The 16,725-nt window shown below is 51.3% G+C and overlaps 1 protein-coding gene across 1 annotated transcript in view; it reads right to left on the reverse strand.

The window, feature by feature from the left end:
• MROH7 (maestro heat like repeat family member 7) overlaps positions 5,794–16,725 on the reverse strand; it is a 76,815-nt gene continuing 65,883 nt past the window's right edge. The window contains 6 exon segments of the mRNA XM_021096584.1: positions 5,794–6,117; positions 6,120–6,173; positions 6,671–6,733; positions 11,972–12,074; positions 15,821–15,943; positions 16,241–16,396. Of these exon segments, the coding sequence (XP_020952243.1) occupies positions 5,930–6,117; positions 6,120–6,173; positions 6,671–6,733; positions 11,972–12,074; positions 15,821–15,943; positions 16,241–16,396 (687 nt within the window). The 3' untranslated portion in view covers positions 5,794–5,929.

Genomic DNA, 16,725 nt, shown 5'->3' on the forward strand with positions numbered 1-16,725 from the left:
CCCGCTGGCCTCGCGTTCCGCTCTGCTGGGGGCGTGGCCGACCCGACTCCACCCTTCCCACTCTACCCCGCCCCCCATCCCCAAACCCCGGGCAAGTTGCTGGCCCGTCCCACCCCTCAGTCATGCTGCTGCCCTGCCCTCAAGAATAATTTTGGGGTCGTGGATGAGCCCAGGGCCTCACAATACTATCACTTCATTTACTCATTCAGTCAGTCAGCACCTATTCCTAAGCCCCTTCTGTGTTTCAGGGCTGTTCTAGTCGCTGGGTGTACAGTGCTGGACAAAGCAGGTATAATCCCTCCCCTCTAGATGATAAGGCAGAGGGAGAGACAGACAAAACCTGAGAGTTTGTCAGGTGGTAGCCAGAATTGTTGAAGAAAAGTGTTAAACAGGGTGTCAGGCATTCAAAAGCAAAGAAAGAGGCCTGGGAATGGCCAGGGTTTTTCTAGGGAAGAGCATTCCCCATGGAGGGAACAGAGAGGGCTGGGGTGGTGGTTGCAGCAAAGAGTGTGAGCAAAAGGTAGGTGGGAGGGATAATAGGCTGAGATTCTGCAAGCTCGGGTTTTCCTTGGGTTTCAGAGTGCAGTGTGCAGTGAGACCTTTCAGAGAGTTTTTGGTTTTGTTTGTTTGGGGGGCACGCTTGGCATGCGGAAATTCCTGGACCAAGACTCAAACCCACCCCACAGCAGTAACCACAGTGGTGACATTGCTGGATCCTTAACCTCGTAAGCCACCGGGGAACTCCCTTTTGGAGAGCTATGAGAAAAGGGGGGATGTGATCAGACTCTTTCTGAAGTTAACCGCCCCTACCCCAGCCTACACAGCAGAGATGGAAACAAGTCCTCTGGGCCAGGTGTGCCTTCCTACAGTCACTGAGTTACCCAGTAAATGACTGCTGGACCCTGCCTTGGGTGCTATGCTCTGAGGAGCTTATAGCCTGATCTAGAAGGAAGAACAGGTAGGCAGCAGACCTATCTCACCTGGGCTGGTCACAAGCCTGCACGATGGAGGCACAGGGACTTGACAATCCCTGAGGTATTCGGGCAGGTTTCACAGAGGAGGTGATGCAGACCTAAGAGCAGAGATGGGGTAGGTCTCTGCAGACAGATGAGGGCTGCAGGGAAGTTGGGCATTTTAGGCAGTGGGAGCCATGTGCAGAGACATGGGGGTGGGCAACAGCCCGCATGCTGGATACTGCAAGAGTTAAGAAAAAGGCTGACTGCCCTGCAGCCCATTATCCTGCAGAGAAGAGTGAGCCCCTCTCAGATCTGAGGGCAAATTTTTTTAGGAAGGCCTGGGTTGCCAGGTGAAGGATGGATGGGGGAGGCTGGGTTAAGAGATGGACAAGGAGGGTGCTGGTGAGAAGCCAGGGAAGAAAAGAGATCTAAAGCCCAGAAGCAGAGCTGGCAGGCTTGCTCATTATTTGATATGAGGATGAGACAGACAGCAGGGCTAACAATGACACATGAAGGGCCATGAGCCTTCCAGAGCCAAGACTGTGTCTTTTCCCTTCTACTTCGCCCACACCCAGCAGAACACCTGGTCCAAATGCTCCCTTTCCTCCAAATCCAAATCTCCTTTGCCACTTCCCTCTCCAACAACGTACAGAATGGGAGAAAATAGTTTCAAATGATGCAAATGACAAGGGCCTAATCTCTACAATATACAAACAACTTATACAACAGCAAAAAAGCCAACCACCCAATGGAAAAATGGGCAAAAGACCCGAATAGACATTTCTCCAAGGAAGATATACAAATGGCCAACAAGCACTTGAAACAATGCTCAACATCACTGATTATTCAAGAAATGCAAATCAAATCCACTTCCCTCTCCAGTCTGCTCCCTAAAGGTCCCCTTCTTATTCTCCTCTTCCTTATCCTTTCCCTTCTTGCACACAGAGCCTACACAGTCCTTCTGCTTCCATTTAAAAATTTGATTCCTCGGAGTTCCTGTCGTGGCTCAGTGGTTAATGAATCTGACTAGGAACCATGAGGTTGAGGTTCGATCCCTGGCCTTGCTCACTGGGTTAAGGATCTGGCATTGCCATGAGCTGTGGTGTAGGTTGCAGGCGAGGCTTGGATCCCGAGTTGCTGTGGCTCTGGTGTAGGCCGGCAGCTACAGCTCCGATTAGACCCCTAGCCTGGGAACCGCCATATGCCGCGGGAGCAGCCCTGGAAATGGCAAAAAAGATAAAAATAAAAAATAAAAATTTGATTCCTGGAGGTTCCCATGTGTGGCACAGTAGGTTAAGGATCCTGAGTTGCTCAGCTGCGGTGCAGGTTGCAGCTATGGCGTGGATTTGATCCCTGGCCTGGGGAAGCCAACTGGAGATTACTTGGGGCCCTGGGCCAATAACTGAACCTATCGGCCTCCATTGTGCTTCAAGACCTCCCAGACCCAGAAGGTGGCAGCTGCTGTCAAAGCTACTCCAGACCTGGCTTCTGGCAGCAGTGTCTCTGGTTGGAAAGAGCTCAGGCATGGGAATTGGGGGGCTCTGGAATCCACATTTCTATTGATTCCCTTTTGTGATCCTGGACAAGACCTACCCATCTTTGAGCCCCGTCCTCATCTGTGGAATGTGGGCAGTGAAGCTTGCCTGCCTTCCCCATAGCTCCATGCGGCTCCTGTGAGACTCCAACGAGGCAAAGCTTGTGAACATTCTTGGCCATGGACAGGGTTATGCAATAGGACCACCCCATTTCCGACTCTCTCTTAGGCCCAGAATCCAGATGGCCTTGGCCTACATTTACTGGGGGATGATCGTGTGGTCAGATTCACGGGTTCCTCATCCCCAGCAGGAGCTTAGATGGAGGTGCTCCTCAGGCCTTCAGCTCTGCACACTCACCCAGGGAAGCTCAGCTCACACCTGTGCACAGATGGATCCAAAACCTGTTTCCATCTGCGAGCCCTCTGTCGAGCTCCACTGCATACAGCCAGCATGTGGGGGATGTCTCCACCAGCATGGCGCACAAGCCCTGCTTCACTACGTCTGGATCAAAGTCATCCTTCTGCAGACCCGCTCCAGGTTGCAAGGGACACTCTGGCGGCAGGGGGCTGGGCACTGTTGGCCTGGTCATCCACCCAGAAACCTGGGTACCATCCTGATGTCTTGCTCTCTCTCCCTTTCCCCCATCCTGTCAACCACCAGATGCTGTAGATTCTCCTTCCTTGATCTCCCACAGGTCCAGTCACCCCCCTCCATCCCGCACTGCAGCTCAGGCCCCCGCCAGGCCCTGAAGTCTCCAGCTGGGTCTCCCTGTCTGGGCTCATGTCAGTCCCCCCACCAGCACTTTCACTTCACTCCTGCGTGAGCTTTCGTCCTCTCCCTTTTCCATGTATTCCCTTTGCTGCTCCAGAGCCCTCCTCCTTTTCCCCTCCTATCACTCTCATGTGTTTTCATGGGCCTTTTCAGTTTATAAGTGTTCCTGAAAAATGCAGCCTTTCTGGGAGTTCCCGTTGTGGTGCAGCAGAAACAAATCCAACTAGGAACCATGAGGTTGTGGGTTCGATCCCTGGCCTCGCTCAGTGGGTTAAGGATCTGGTGTTGCCATGAGCTGTGGTGTAGGTCGCAGAGGTGGCTTGGATCTGGCGTTGCTGTGGCTGTGGGGTAAGCTGATAGCTGTAGCTCCGATTGCTCCCCTAACCTGGGAACCTCCATATGTTGTGTGTGCGGCCCTAAAAATAAAAAAATAAAAATCAACTTTTTTTTTTTTTTTTGTCTTTTGTCTTTGTTGTTGTTGTTGTTGTTATTGTTGCTATTTCTTGGGCCGCTCCTGCGGCATATGGAGGTTCCCAGGCTAGGGGTTGAATCGGAGCTGTAGCCACCGGCCTACGCCAGAGCCACAGCAACGCGGGATCCGAGCCGCGTCTGCAACCTACACCACAGCTCACGGCAACGCCGGATCGTTAACCCACTGAGCAAGGGCAGGGATCGAACCCTCAACCTCGTGGTTCCTAGTCGGATTCGTTAACCACTGCGCCACGACGGGAACTCCTAAAAATCAACTTCTTATGTGCAAACGTTTTATATACTTTTCTCCCTCAGCACTCTGTTTTAGCTCCATCTGTGGTGCTCCATGTACCCCCCCCTGCCTCTAACGGCTGCGTGGGACTCCATGGTGCCCCCAAGGATGGATCTGCAGGCTGCCTCCTCTCCCAGGCACCACAAGTAACACTCCCCTTACAGACCTGTGGGAAGATATCCCCAAAACACGTGTCCAAGAGTACAGTTGCTGAGTCATGGCCACGCATAAACCTCGTCCGACTGAATAGTGACAGATTCCTGTCCAGGTTGGCTATACCGTGTACCATCCCACCAGCAGTGCCTGTACCCACATAAAGAGGGCAGCTTTCTAATAAACATTTACCCACGTCTCTCCCCTGCTCGCCTCTCCCTTCCCACCATGCCTTCCTCCCTGAAGGCTTCCTCCTTAACACAGGCTCCAAGGCCATATTGACCCAGCCTTTGTCCCCATCTCCCCTCCCCCTCTGGGCTCCAGTGCACCCACCTCCATATCTGCAGTTGGTCTTTGGTCCCCTGTGCCCTGCTCTTCTCCACACGTGCCTGTCATGTGGTCATCTTTCCGAAACCCCCTGGATGGGTCATCTCTTCTCTGGGAAGCCTCTCCTGACATCCCAACCCCCAGCTGGCCAATGTACCTCCTCTGGATTTTACAGCCCCATGCTGCCCTTTGTCACAGCTCTGACCTGCTGGGCAGTTGGTGTCATTATATGTCTTCCATACTTCCGTTAGGCCAAAGTTTCTCAACTTCAGTACTTTTGACAATTAAGAATGGATAATTCTTTGCTGTGGGGCTGTCCTGTGCACACATGGCCAAATATTCCTGGGGTCTCCCCACTTGAGAACCACGGCCTCAGACTATGAACTGCCCAGGGCCTGGGGCTGCGTCTCGTTCACATCTGTATCTCTGGCACCCAGAGCAGGCCTGGCCCAGGTTAGATGCTCAGTAAATCTTGTTCCAATGTGTAGTGGCCAGTCTCCAAGCAAAGACCCACGAGTGGCAGTCTAGAGATCAGGATTCTGGGATATGTGTGATGTCATGGGGTGGGAGGAGTCTCTACTTTTCCTCCTCCAAAAGGCTACCCAAACCATCCTCTTCTTTTGTCCTTAGCCTCTCCCTGTAGGGGAGGGGAAACTGAGGCTTCTAGCAGACATACTGTGTGGCCTTGAGCAAGCTGCTCCACCTTGCTGAGCCTCAGCTTATAAGATGTAACTGGAGTTCCCGTCGTGGCTCAGCAGAAATGAATCTGACTAGTATCCATGAGGACACAGGTTCAATCCCCGGCCTCGCTCAGTGGGTTAAGTAACTGGCATGAGGTGTTCCTGTTGTGGCGCAGTGGCTAACGAATCTGACTAGGAACGATGAGGTTGCAGGTTCGACCCCCGGCCTTACTTAGTGGGTTAAGGATCCGGCATTGCCGTGAGCTGTGGTGTAGGTCGGCAGCTACAGCTCCGATTTGACCCCTAGCCTGGGAACCTCTATGTGCTGCTGGAGCAGTTCTAGAAAAGGCAAAAAGACAAAAAAAATTACAAAAAGGATCCGGCGTGAGCTGTGGTGTAGGTCGCAGAGGTGGTTCAGATCTGGTGTTGCTGTGGCTGTGGTGGTGTAGGCTGGCGGCTGCAGATGGGATTCAACCCCTGGCCTGGAACCTCTATATGCCACAGATGTGACCCTAAAAAGACAAAAAAATAAACAAGATGTGGACAAGACAGCCTATGTGCACCTATAAATGTTGACTGAGTCAAGGATGCGCATCTCACAGACTGGCACAATGCAAGGGCTGCTCCTGAGTCTGGGGCATCTCCCACAAGGAAATACTCCACAGGGAGAGGCAAGCCACGTGGCATTTATGAGCACGACTGGGGCTGTGGCCACCCCCGAGAAGGGCTGGGGGCGCAGGAACCTCACTGCTTCATGGACATCTTCCAGGAGCTCAGTGCCTGCATGATCCAGGAGCGCCGCTGGTGGGAAGTGGGCAGGTTCTCACAGCTAGGGTTCCAGCGGTGTGTGGTGGCCGGGTCACACACCCACGAGTCCCCATGCGGCAATGGCCAGGAGTTCCGCCAGCAGCTGGCCAGGATATTGTCTGAGCCTGGGCTGCGTGGATGCACACCGATGCTTCTGGGTCGTGTCTCAAGTTTTCCAGAGCTGAGTCATGGGGAGGGGAAAAGCTGCTTGTTACGACCAGATCCCCTCATGAATCTCCCACCTCATCCTTCTCATTTCATGCCTTGGCTTAGGCACTCTGCTCAGCATCCCCTCATCTCCCAGCTCTTCAAGTGGTTCACGGCTTTCAAAGCTTGAATCAAACCTCCCTCTTCCAGGAAGCCTTCTTGGATTGCCCCAGCCTAGCATCATGCTCCCGTCAGCTTTTCTAGTTACACAATAAACATACCCCTTAAAGGTCTGAAGTACTCTCCCTGCACTAAATGATTTTTGATCTGGTTTCCTGGACTCTAAGTTCCCCTAGGATGCAGCTGTGTGTTCTGTGTCTTGGTGACCACATAGTACCTAACAGGTACTGGCCTGGGACTGAATTGAAGCCTCTGGTCTTGGGACATAACCTTCTCTTTCCTCTTACCCACTGTGAGCCTATTCATTCTCCACGGGGCCCTGAAATCTCACCAACTCAGGGCAGAACTTACCAGCTTTAACTTCATTCTGACGATCTTCTGTCATGATACTCTCCATGCAGGGGACCAGGGACCCTTGAGCACAATCCAAGAGATGAGTGCATCCACCCCCCCACTGATTCCAACCCCCAACCTTTGGACCAGACCTCCTCAGAGAAGCTCTCCCCACCCTCCTCCAGCCCTGTAACTGAGGACACAAAGGGAGAGCCTAATCTTGACCCTGGGACAGATTTCCCCCAGAGGGGTCCTAGGAGAGGTGGCAGGTCCAGTGGGCAAGGATGGTACCAGGTCGGGGGCAGGAGCTGGGCTGCAGCTGCCTCTGACAGGTGGCCCCAGGCTGGTCCTTAGTGTCCTCATCCAAGACTCAGGGAGATGCTGCTTCAGCATCCCCTCCCCCAGTGAGTTTGAGCCACCATAATACGAAGGGTATCAAGTGCCTTACATACTTTCCAAGCCAAGTGGCTGGTGGGGCCCCGGAGGGGCTGAGACTCAGCAACTTGGCCACACGGCTCAGCCATTCCCTCCCCGCTCCTGGCCTGTGTGCCAAGCTCCCAAAGTGCCTACAGATGCTTGAATGAACTATACATTTCACAACGCCCTTCCCACATTTCCTTGCCTCAGACTCATTCCTACTGTCCTTGAATATTCAGTTTGACACAGTTGCTGCTCTAGGAGGTTCTTTCCAACCCTGCTCCCAAGCCAGTTATGTGCCTCTCTGGGTTCCCAGAGTCTCTGCATTTCTCTCTACCTGCATATACTGTGTTCATTTTACTTGTGATTTATAAACATTTCCCACCAGACCAAGAGTTTCCCCAGCTTAGATCCACTGGAGATGGAGAATTGGGTGGAGCAATATTTGAGGATCTTTAAAACACATGCACGGAGTTCCTTGGTGGCTCAGGGGGTTAAGGATCTGGTGTTGTCCCTGCTGTGGCTCGGGTCACTGCTGTGGCATAGGTTTGATCCCTGCCCTGGGAATCTCCGCATGCCATGAGCATGGCCAAAAAAAAAAAAAAAAAAAAAAAGAGAGAGAGAGAAAGATAGAGGGACATGCACAAGTGCATGCATATGTGCATTTTTCTTTTTTTTTTTTTTGGTCTTTTTTCCTTTTGTAGGGCCACTCCTGCAGTATATGGAGGTTCCCAAGCAAGGGGTCTAATAGGAGCTGTGGCTGCCGGCCCTTGCCAGAGCCACAGCAACGTGGGATCCGAGCCGCGTCTGTGACCTATACCTCAGCTCATGGCAACGCTGGATCCTTAACCCACTGAGCGAGGCCAGGGATCGAACCCGCAACCTCATGGTTCCTAGTCAGATTTGTTAACCACTGTGCCATGATGGGAACTCCCATAAGTGTATTTTTCTAGTGAAAGTGTTCATAACTTCCTTCAGGACCTCACAAAAGATCCATAACCCACAAGAGGTTAGGAATCAAAACACCACACTGGGGGCTGTCCATGGGCAAATGCGGCATTCCCCTACTTTGTTTTTTTAGCACAGGCCCTGACCCAGAGAAGACTGTGTTGGTTAAACACCAATATTTTTAGACGTGATTAGTGTGGAGCAAGATTTAGAGAAATCAGAATCTAGGAAAATAAAGTCACTCTGTGAGAAGCTGCCCCTGAGCAGACGCCCACAGCCCGAGAGATGCCCCCCATCCTGGGCATTGCTCAACTGTCCTGGAACTGATCATGTTAATAGCACCCTATCCCCTGATGCACCCCACCCCCAACCTCCTGAAAAGTTTTTTGTTTCTCTAGATGAGGCACAGTGCCTGACACAGAGCAGAAGATCATCAGTATGTGTAGCATAAGCCAATGAAATGCAAGTGCGGATGACCAGGCAGATGCGTGGATGACAGGATGGATAGAAGACTCCAGTGCACTGGGGGAAGGTACTAGAAGAAACTTCACGGAGGGGACGGGATTAAGATGGTGGAATAGAAGGACTAGAGCTCAACTTCTCTCCTAAAAACAACAAAATTCACAACTAAAAGCTGAGCAATCTCCAACTAAATGGACCAGAAACCTTAAAAAAGATATCCTACTCCAGAAGAAAAAGAGGAGGACACATCAAGAGGTAGGAGGGGCGATTTCATGATACAAACAACCCCATAACTCCTGGGTGGGAAGCTCTACAGACTGAAAACTAACTGGTTCACAGAGACTCACCTACAGGAGTGAGAGTTCTGAGCCCCACATCAAACCCTCATGTGCAGGGATCTGGCACTGGGAGAAAGAGCCCCTGGAGCATCTGGCATTGAAGGCCAGTGGGGCTTGTGCGCAGGAGCTCCACAGGACTGGGGGAAATGGAGACTCCATTCTTAAAAGGTGCACACGGACTTTCACGTGTACTGGATCCCAAGACAGAGTGAGGTCTCCATAGGAATCTGGGTCAAACCTGACTGAAGTTCTTGGAGGACATCCTGAGAAAATAGGGGTGAATGTGGCTTTTTGTGAGGGAAGGACACTGAAGGCAAAGCTCTCGGGAATATCCAGCAGCTGCCTTTCTCTAGAGGTGGCCATTTTGGGAAAATCTGGCCCCACTCGACAGTCAGTGCTGAGAAGCCCCAGGGCAAACAACAACTCAGGTGGGATCACAGCCCTGCCCCTCCTCAGTAAACAGGCTACCTAAAGACCCCTCAGGCACACAGCTGCCTCTAATCCCATCCAGAGACTAAGCCCAACCCACCAGAGGGATTAGAACCCTAACCCTAACCCTAACCCTAACCCTAACCAGTGGGCAGGCATCAGTCCCTCCCATCAGGAAGCCTACAGCAAGCCCCCATACCGACCTCAGCCACAAGGGGGGCAGACGCCAGAAGGAAGAGAGGCTACAACTCTATTATCTGTAAAAAGGTCACCACACCAAAAACCTATAAAAATGAAAAGACAGAGAACTATAACTCAGATGAGGGAGAAAGGAAAAACCCCAGAAAATCAGCTAAGTGAGGAGGAGATTCTTAGCCTCCAGGAAAAAGACTTTAGAGTGTTGATGCTGAAGATGATGCAAGACATTGGAAATAAACCGGAGGCAAAGATGGATAACTTACAGGAAACACGGAGCAAAGAGATACAAGATATAAAACTTAAGCAAGAAGAGATGCAAAATACAACAACTGAAATAAAAATTCACTACAAGCAGCCAACAGCAGAATACAGGAGGCAGAAGAACGAATAAGCCAGGTGGAGGACAGATTAGTAGAAATTACGGATGCAGAACACAAAAGAGAAGAAAGATTGAAAACAAATGAAGAGAGTCTCAGAGAACTCTGGGACAATGTTAAACGCACCAACATCTGTATTATAGGGGTGCCAGAAGGAGAAGAGAGAGAGAAGGAGACAGAAAAAATATTCCAAGAGATAATAGCTGAAAACTTCCCTAGCATGGGGAAGGAACCACTCACTCAAATCCATGAAGCACAACGAGTACCATATAAAATAAACCAAAGGAGGAACACCCTAAGACACATATTAATCAAACTGACCAAAATTAAAGACAAAGAGAAAATCTTGAAAGCAGCTAGGGAAAAGAACAAGTAACATACAAGAGAACCCCAATAAGGTTATTGGCAGATTTTTTAACAGAAACTCTGCAGGACAGAAGGGAGTGGCATGATATACTTAACGTGATGAAAGGAAAAAACCTCCAACCAAGATTACTCTACCCAGCAAGGCTCTCATTCAGATTTTTTTTTTTTTTTTTGTCTTTTTGCTATTTCTTTGGGCCACTCCAGTGGCATATGGAGGTTCCCAGGCTAGGGGTCCAATCGGAGCTGTAGCCACTGGCCTACGCCAGAGCCACAGCAATGCAGGATCCGAGCCACGTCTGCAACCTACACCACAGGTCACGGCAATGCCGGATCGTCAACCCACTGAGCAAGGGCAGGGACTGAACCCGCAACCTCATGGTTCCTAGTCGAATTCGTTAACGACTGAGCCACAACGGGAACTCCAGGAAGGAGAAATCAAAGCTTCACAGATAAGCAAAAGCCGAGAGAATTCAGCAACACTAAGCCAGCCTAACAACAAATACTAAAGGAACTTCTTTAGGCAGAAAAGAAAAGACAGGGAGTTCCCGTCGTGGTGCAGTGGTTAACGAATCCGACTAGGAACCATGAGGTTGTGGGTTCAGTCCCTGCCCTTGCTCAGTGGGTTGACAATCCAGTGTTGCCGTGAGCTGTGCTATAGGTTGCAGATGCAGCTCGGATCCTGCATTGCTGTGGCTGTGGTGTAGGCCGGCCACTGCAGCTCCAATTTGACCCCTAGTCTGGGAACTTCCATATGCCATGGGTTCAGCCTTAAAAACAAAAACAAAAACAAAAAACAACAACAACAACAACAAAACCTGACATAGTCTCTGTGAGGATGTGGGTTTGATCCCAGACCTCACTCAGTGGGTTAAAGTCCAGCATTGCCGCAAGCTGCAGCATGGGTGGCAGATGTGGCCTGGATCCTGAATTGCTGTGGCTGTGGTGTAAGCTGGCAGCTACAGCTCTGATTTGACCCCTAGCCTGGGAACTTCCAGATGCCTTGGGTGCAGCCCTCAAAAAAAAAAAAGAAGAAACCTCACTTTAGAAGATGGTGGGCTAGGAACATCCTCCTCTCCAAGTCTGTCTGCAGCAGGGTCTCCAGGGCCTTGAAGGGGGTGTGGCTCTTTGGGGGAAAGGAGGAGAACAGCCAGGAATGCCAGATGGCATGCCCTCAGGAGGGTCCTGTGGAGTGATTCTGAGTGAGGGGAAGCTATTTGTTTTTTTCCCAGAAAGGCCGAGGTTGGGACTGTGGGAAGAAGAATGAAGGTGACTACCACTGTGTCAGCCCCTGTATCTTCCAGTCATCACATGAAACGTGTATTCTCATCCAGTCCACGAAATAGGAGGTGATCCCCGTCTTACCGATGACCTTACAGATCTTAACACAGGAGGCTCCGTGGGAGTCAGTGACTTAGTTGGAGTCACCCAGAAAGGGGATCATGGAGCTGAGATTCTGGTTCACTTTTCCACTGTGCAGCTCAGCGCTTCCTGCCATGATCAATGGCAGGCAGGCACCTGCTGGGCCTGGGCCCACCCTGTACTCAGGGGAAACGCAGCAGTTCTGCTGCATGTGGGTGCCAAGGTGGTGACATGCACAAGGACCCCAGGCTGAATCTAGCCTGTGGCCCACTTCCCGAACAGTGATCTTAGAGGAGAGGAGACTTGTCTAATTTATATCAAGGCTGTCTGCTGGTCAAGCCTTGTACCTGAACCTTCCACCCAGGTGCCAGAAGGATGGCATGAGAAGAGGAAGAGGCAGGACTAACTCTTCCAGGGCGGGTTACCTATGAACATGACTGAGGTCTTCCGGAGGGAGGCTCGGGAACTCTTGGCGAACTCCAGGCTCTGGCTGAGGAAGGTGAAGGCGCTGTCTCGATGGGTGTCCACCTGGGACAAAGAGAGACCCTCAGAGTTCTGGGCCCTCAGAGCGTCTAATTATTCATCTACCCATCCCAAAGCTGGGAATGGGGACTCTCAGGTCCCTTGTTCTTAAATAGCTCCGCCACCCATGCTGGACTCTCCCAAAGGCCAGGCCTCATGTTCTCTTAGCTGATGCAACAATTGTGTCAATGGTCTTCCTGCCTTGAGTGTCTCCTCTTACGGCCCATCCACCTGCTATAGTCAGAAGCTAAGTTCTAAAATTCAAGTCCAGCCAGAGGTGAGAATAGACATGACATGTGAGATATGTGACTAAGGAAACGGGTCTGTCCAGAGTGAAGGATTCAAGTTACAGAGCGGTAGGGAATAAACTAGAGATTTAGGGGGGTCTTCAAAGCCCCTAAAATTCAGACAGGAATAGGACTTCCTTATGCATTAAAAAATAAGAAGCCAGCATTCTTCTTAATAGGGTAATGACAAAGCAATGTTTTGAGCAATATAGTCTGGCAGTGGTGTTCAGGTTGGGTTTGATCAAGCAGAAACTAGGGGGCAGGCAATCTTCTAAGAGACTGTTGAGGAGATGAGACGTCTGCTCTGATCACTCTCCTGTTGACAATCTGCATGTCGGGGAGTACGCTCCTGGGCCTAGTGTGCAAAGCACTCACGATCATGTCCTTTCTCAGCCTTGACTTCCACTGCCACCTCCACCTACCATGCACACCGTGCTCCAGGCCCAGGCCATGGCCCAGCTCTCCCCAGATCTGTGCCTGGTACCAGCCATTGCTCCTGACTGGAGTGCCCTCCCCTCTCACCTTCACCTAAGGAATTACTTCTCATTCTTGAGGCTCAACTCAGAAACCATCTCTTGGAGTTCCCATTGTGGCTCAGCAGTAACAAACCCAACTAGTACCCATGAGGACATGGTTTGATCCCTGGCCTCCTTCAATGGGTTCAATGCCGTGAGCTGTGGTGTAGGTCACAGACACAGCTTGGATCTGGCATTGCTGTGGCTGTGGCATAGACCGGCAGGTACAACTCCAATTTGCCCCCTAGCCTGGGAATTTCCATATGCTGTGGCTGTGGCCCTAAAAAGACGAAAGAAAGAAAGAAAGAAAGAAGGAAGGAAGGCAGGCAGGCAGGAAGGAAGGAAGGAAGGAAAAGGAAAAGAAAGGAAAGGAAGGAAGGAAGGAAGGAAGGAAGGAAGGAAGGGGAAGGGGAAGGAAAGGAAAGAAAAGAAAAAGACACCGTCCTCTCCCTCAATAGAAGCGGCTTCCCACTCGGTTCAGAGTCTTCCACACCCTGGACAGAGCTTGGCATTGTACACGTGCCCAGAAAGTGTTGGATGAATGAATGAATGACTAGGTTACTGACCCCTTCTCCAAGCTAAGGCTAGATATTGACCATTTATGAGCAGAGCTGCTGATGCCTGGAGAGAAAAGGAGAGACTGAGAGTGCAGGGGGTCTGATGTAGCAGCCACAGGATAGCAGCCCACAGGCCACAAGTGGCAGGCAGGGCAGTAGCCAACACAACGTTTCAAATGAGCTAAACTGATTATGAAATTAATGTCTAAAACAAATCTAGCTTTTCTTGTGAAACTGGAGGCCCTGATGAGAGTGGGCTGCACGACGAGCACGCTTTCAACAGAGACTGGGCCCTCCAGGTTGCCATGGCCCCACCACTTCCATGACACTTACAGTGTTCCTGGGCACTGGCCACCGGAAGTATTTGAATTAGTGACCCTGGCCAAACACTTCTCCAGGGCTCTTTGTGTCCTCTGTAAAATGTAATATTAGGCACTGGATTGCAGAGGTTTTGGTTATTGTGGCAAAGTCATGATCTGTTACTTAGTATATTTTCATTAGGTTGGTAGGCATGGGGGTGGCGCATACCCCACCCAGGTCTCCCTTAGGGTGTGAAGGACTTATTCCCCCAGATATGGATCGCCTCAGTGGAAGAGCTATCCCAAGGTCACGTCCCTTCCCCAGGTGGCTGGCATCCAATGCCAAGGCGGTCCACAACCTTAAGACCATCTTCGGAGTTCCCGTCGTGGCTCAGTGGTTAACAAATCTGACCAGGAACCATAAGGTTGCAGGTTCTATCCCTGGCCTTGCTCAGTGGGTTAAGGATCCGGCGTTGCCGTGAGCTGTGGTGTAGGTTGCAGACACGGATCGGATCCCGCGTTACTGTGGCTCTGGCGTCGGCCAGTGGCTACAGCTCTGATTTGACCCCTAGCCTGGGAACCTCCATATGCCGCAGGAATAGCCCAAGAAATGGCAAAAAGACAAAAAGACAAAAAACAAAACCCAAAAAAGACCATCTTCAAGGGGCAGGATCAGAAGCTGACAGACAGCTCAGTCTATGTGGAGCCCTGATCCCTGGTGCCAGGGTGTCGGCTGAGATCTCCCCTGAAACTACACTGCAGCTTGACCCCTCCCTCTGCCACTCTGACTCCCCGCCTCTCCTTCTGCAGGGGCTGATCCCCAGGGTTTGCTCCCCAGTAAACCTCCCGCATGCTAATCTCTGCCTCAGCATCTGCGTCCGGGGGAACATGGCCGGGGGAAGGTAGATGGGACTAGATGGCAAAGCTTCCCAAAGGCTACGTGGGGGAACCGGGCTGCATCTTGCAGTGCAGCATTTCACTATGGGCATGCTCTCTCTTACCTCAGGAGGGTCTCAGGTGTTACCCGGAAAGGGGGTTCTGTGGTTAAATAACTTTGAGAAACCATGAATTAACCATGAAACACTTCCTCAGCACAGAGCATCTCGGAGCTATAATGGGCTGATGGCACCACAAATCTCTAAGAGGTGCGATATTTCCCAAACTTACCATCCTGGAACTTCCCTGTGGGGCATAGCTGGTAGGACTAGTATCTCAGAGAATACACACTGGGAGTTACTGTTACAGGAAAGGGAGCCGGTGGAGCTCTCAGGCAGGGATATAATATAGCTAGACTCATGTTTTGTTTTGTCTGCTTTTTAGGGCCACACTTGTGGCATATGGAAGTTCCCAGGCTATGGGTCGAATTGGAGCTACAACTGCCAGGCTACACCACAGCCACAGCAACTTGGGATCCGAGCCACATCTGTAACCTGCACCGCAGCGCACAGCAATGCCAGATCCTTAACCCACTGAGCGAGGCCAGGGATCGAACCCACATCCTCATGGATACTAGTCAGGCTCTTAATCTGCTGAACCACCATGGGAACTCCTGGCCGACTCATGTTTTTACCAGATCATTCTGGTGGCCGGTATGGGGAATGGATGGATTGGAGGGGATGAGATGCATGGCTGGGGGACCCACTGAATGAAGGTACCCACTGAATGAAGGGACCCAGGGCCCGGCTGAGAGATATTCATAAACTGAACTAAGGATAATGCCAGTGAAGAGGAGGAGGAGAAAACGGATTCAGAGGTAGTCAGGATGTTTAAGATTGATCCAAGGTGAAGGTGAGGGAGAGGAAGAAGTCTAGGATGGTTTTAGGTTTCAGCTCTGGGGCTCTCGAGGGACAGGGTAGCTGACATGGGAAGGTCATAAGTTCGGAGGAGACGTGCTGATCTTGAAGTGTGTGTGCTTCATCGGGGAAGATGTCTGGAGAGGAGTCAGAGCCCAAGAGGAACCTCCAGGAGCCAACAACTTGTAGGTGGTAATGGAATTGTCCGTCAAGATGCTCACGCAAAGAGCAGGAAGAGAAAAGAAAGAGATGGCCACTTCCAACACTCACAAGGACCGACGGTGGTCTTGGAAGCACTCACAAGGTATTTGCAAATTTTGGCCACTGTCTGCTGCTGGTAGTCCCATGGCTTCCGGCTGTAAGCTCTTTTTGGCAATTCCCAAGCCATGAAGCAAGAACAGCGGAACAGGGTCTTCACGCATTTCTGGGGACCAACAGGAAGAGAAAATTAGAGCTGTGGATTCCAGGACAGCGAGAACATGTTCCAGAAAAAAAAAAAAAAAAAAAAAAAAAAAACCTGTGAAACTGGGTTTTAGAAAAGCAATTTCTAATTGAAACATACAAGTGACGCTGACTGTTTTGAAGAGAAATACCGACATGGGTACATTCGAGAAACAAACTTGGCCAGACATAAACTGCCCCATGATGGATGGTCTGTGATTCCAGGTTGGGTTCTGTAAGATAAGGTGCACCCTCGAGGCTCAGGGCTGTGCACACTCACCTGGCTCACCTTGGCGTTGCCCTCTTGCATGGTCAACAGCAGGGGCACCAAGGTGCTGACCAGCTGCTCCTCCATGGCCGAGGTGCGGGGTGACCGCAGCTTCTGGACCACCTTGCCATACATGTTGATGCAGGAAGAGCGCACGTCCTCTCGTGACTGGGGCAGATCCAGAGGCTCAGGTGTGCTCCATCCTCCAGGAGGCTCCCTGGACCTCTGTGCCCTACGTGGAGGCACATGGCCTTCCTTCCACTCATTCCAAGGGCCTCTCCCGGTGCAAGAGGCACAGAGATGGGAAGAGCGAAGGCCACCTGGTAGGACTGATCTGGAGCCAGCATCCTTCACGGGGGCCTAGGTCTGGAGCTCTGCCAACTCTTCCCAGAGGGGCCCCCAGCTAACTGGAAAGGTGCCTTAGTGCCAAGTGGAAAAATGCCACCCCCCACTACAACCCATCAAAAAACTGTGACTCCTCTGGGTGGACCAGTCAC

The sequence above is a fragment of the Sus scrofa genome, chromosome 6, assembly GCF_000003025.6.
Source record: "Sus scrofa isolate TJ Tabasco breed Duroc chromosome 6, Sscrofa11.1, whole genome shotgun sequence".
NCBI lineage: Eukaryota > Metazoa > Chordata > Mammalia > Artiodactyla > Suidae > Sus > Sus scrofa.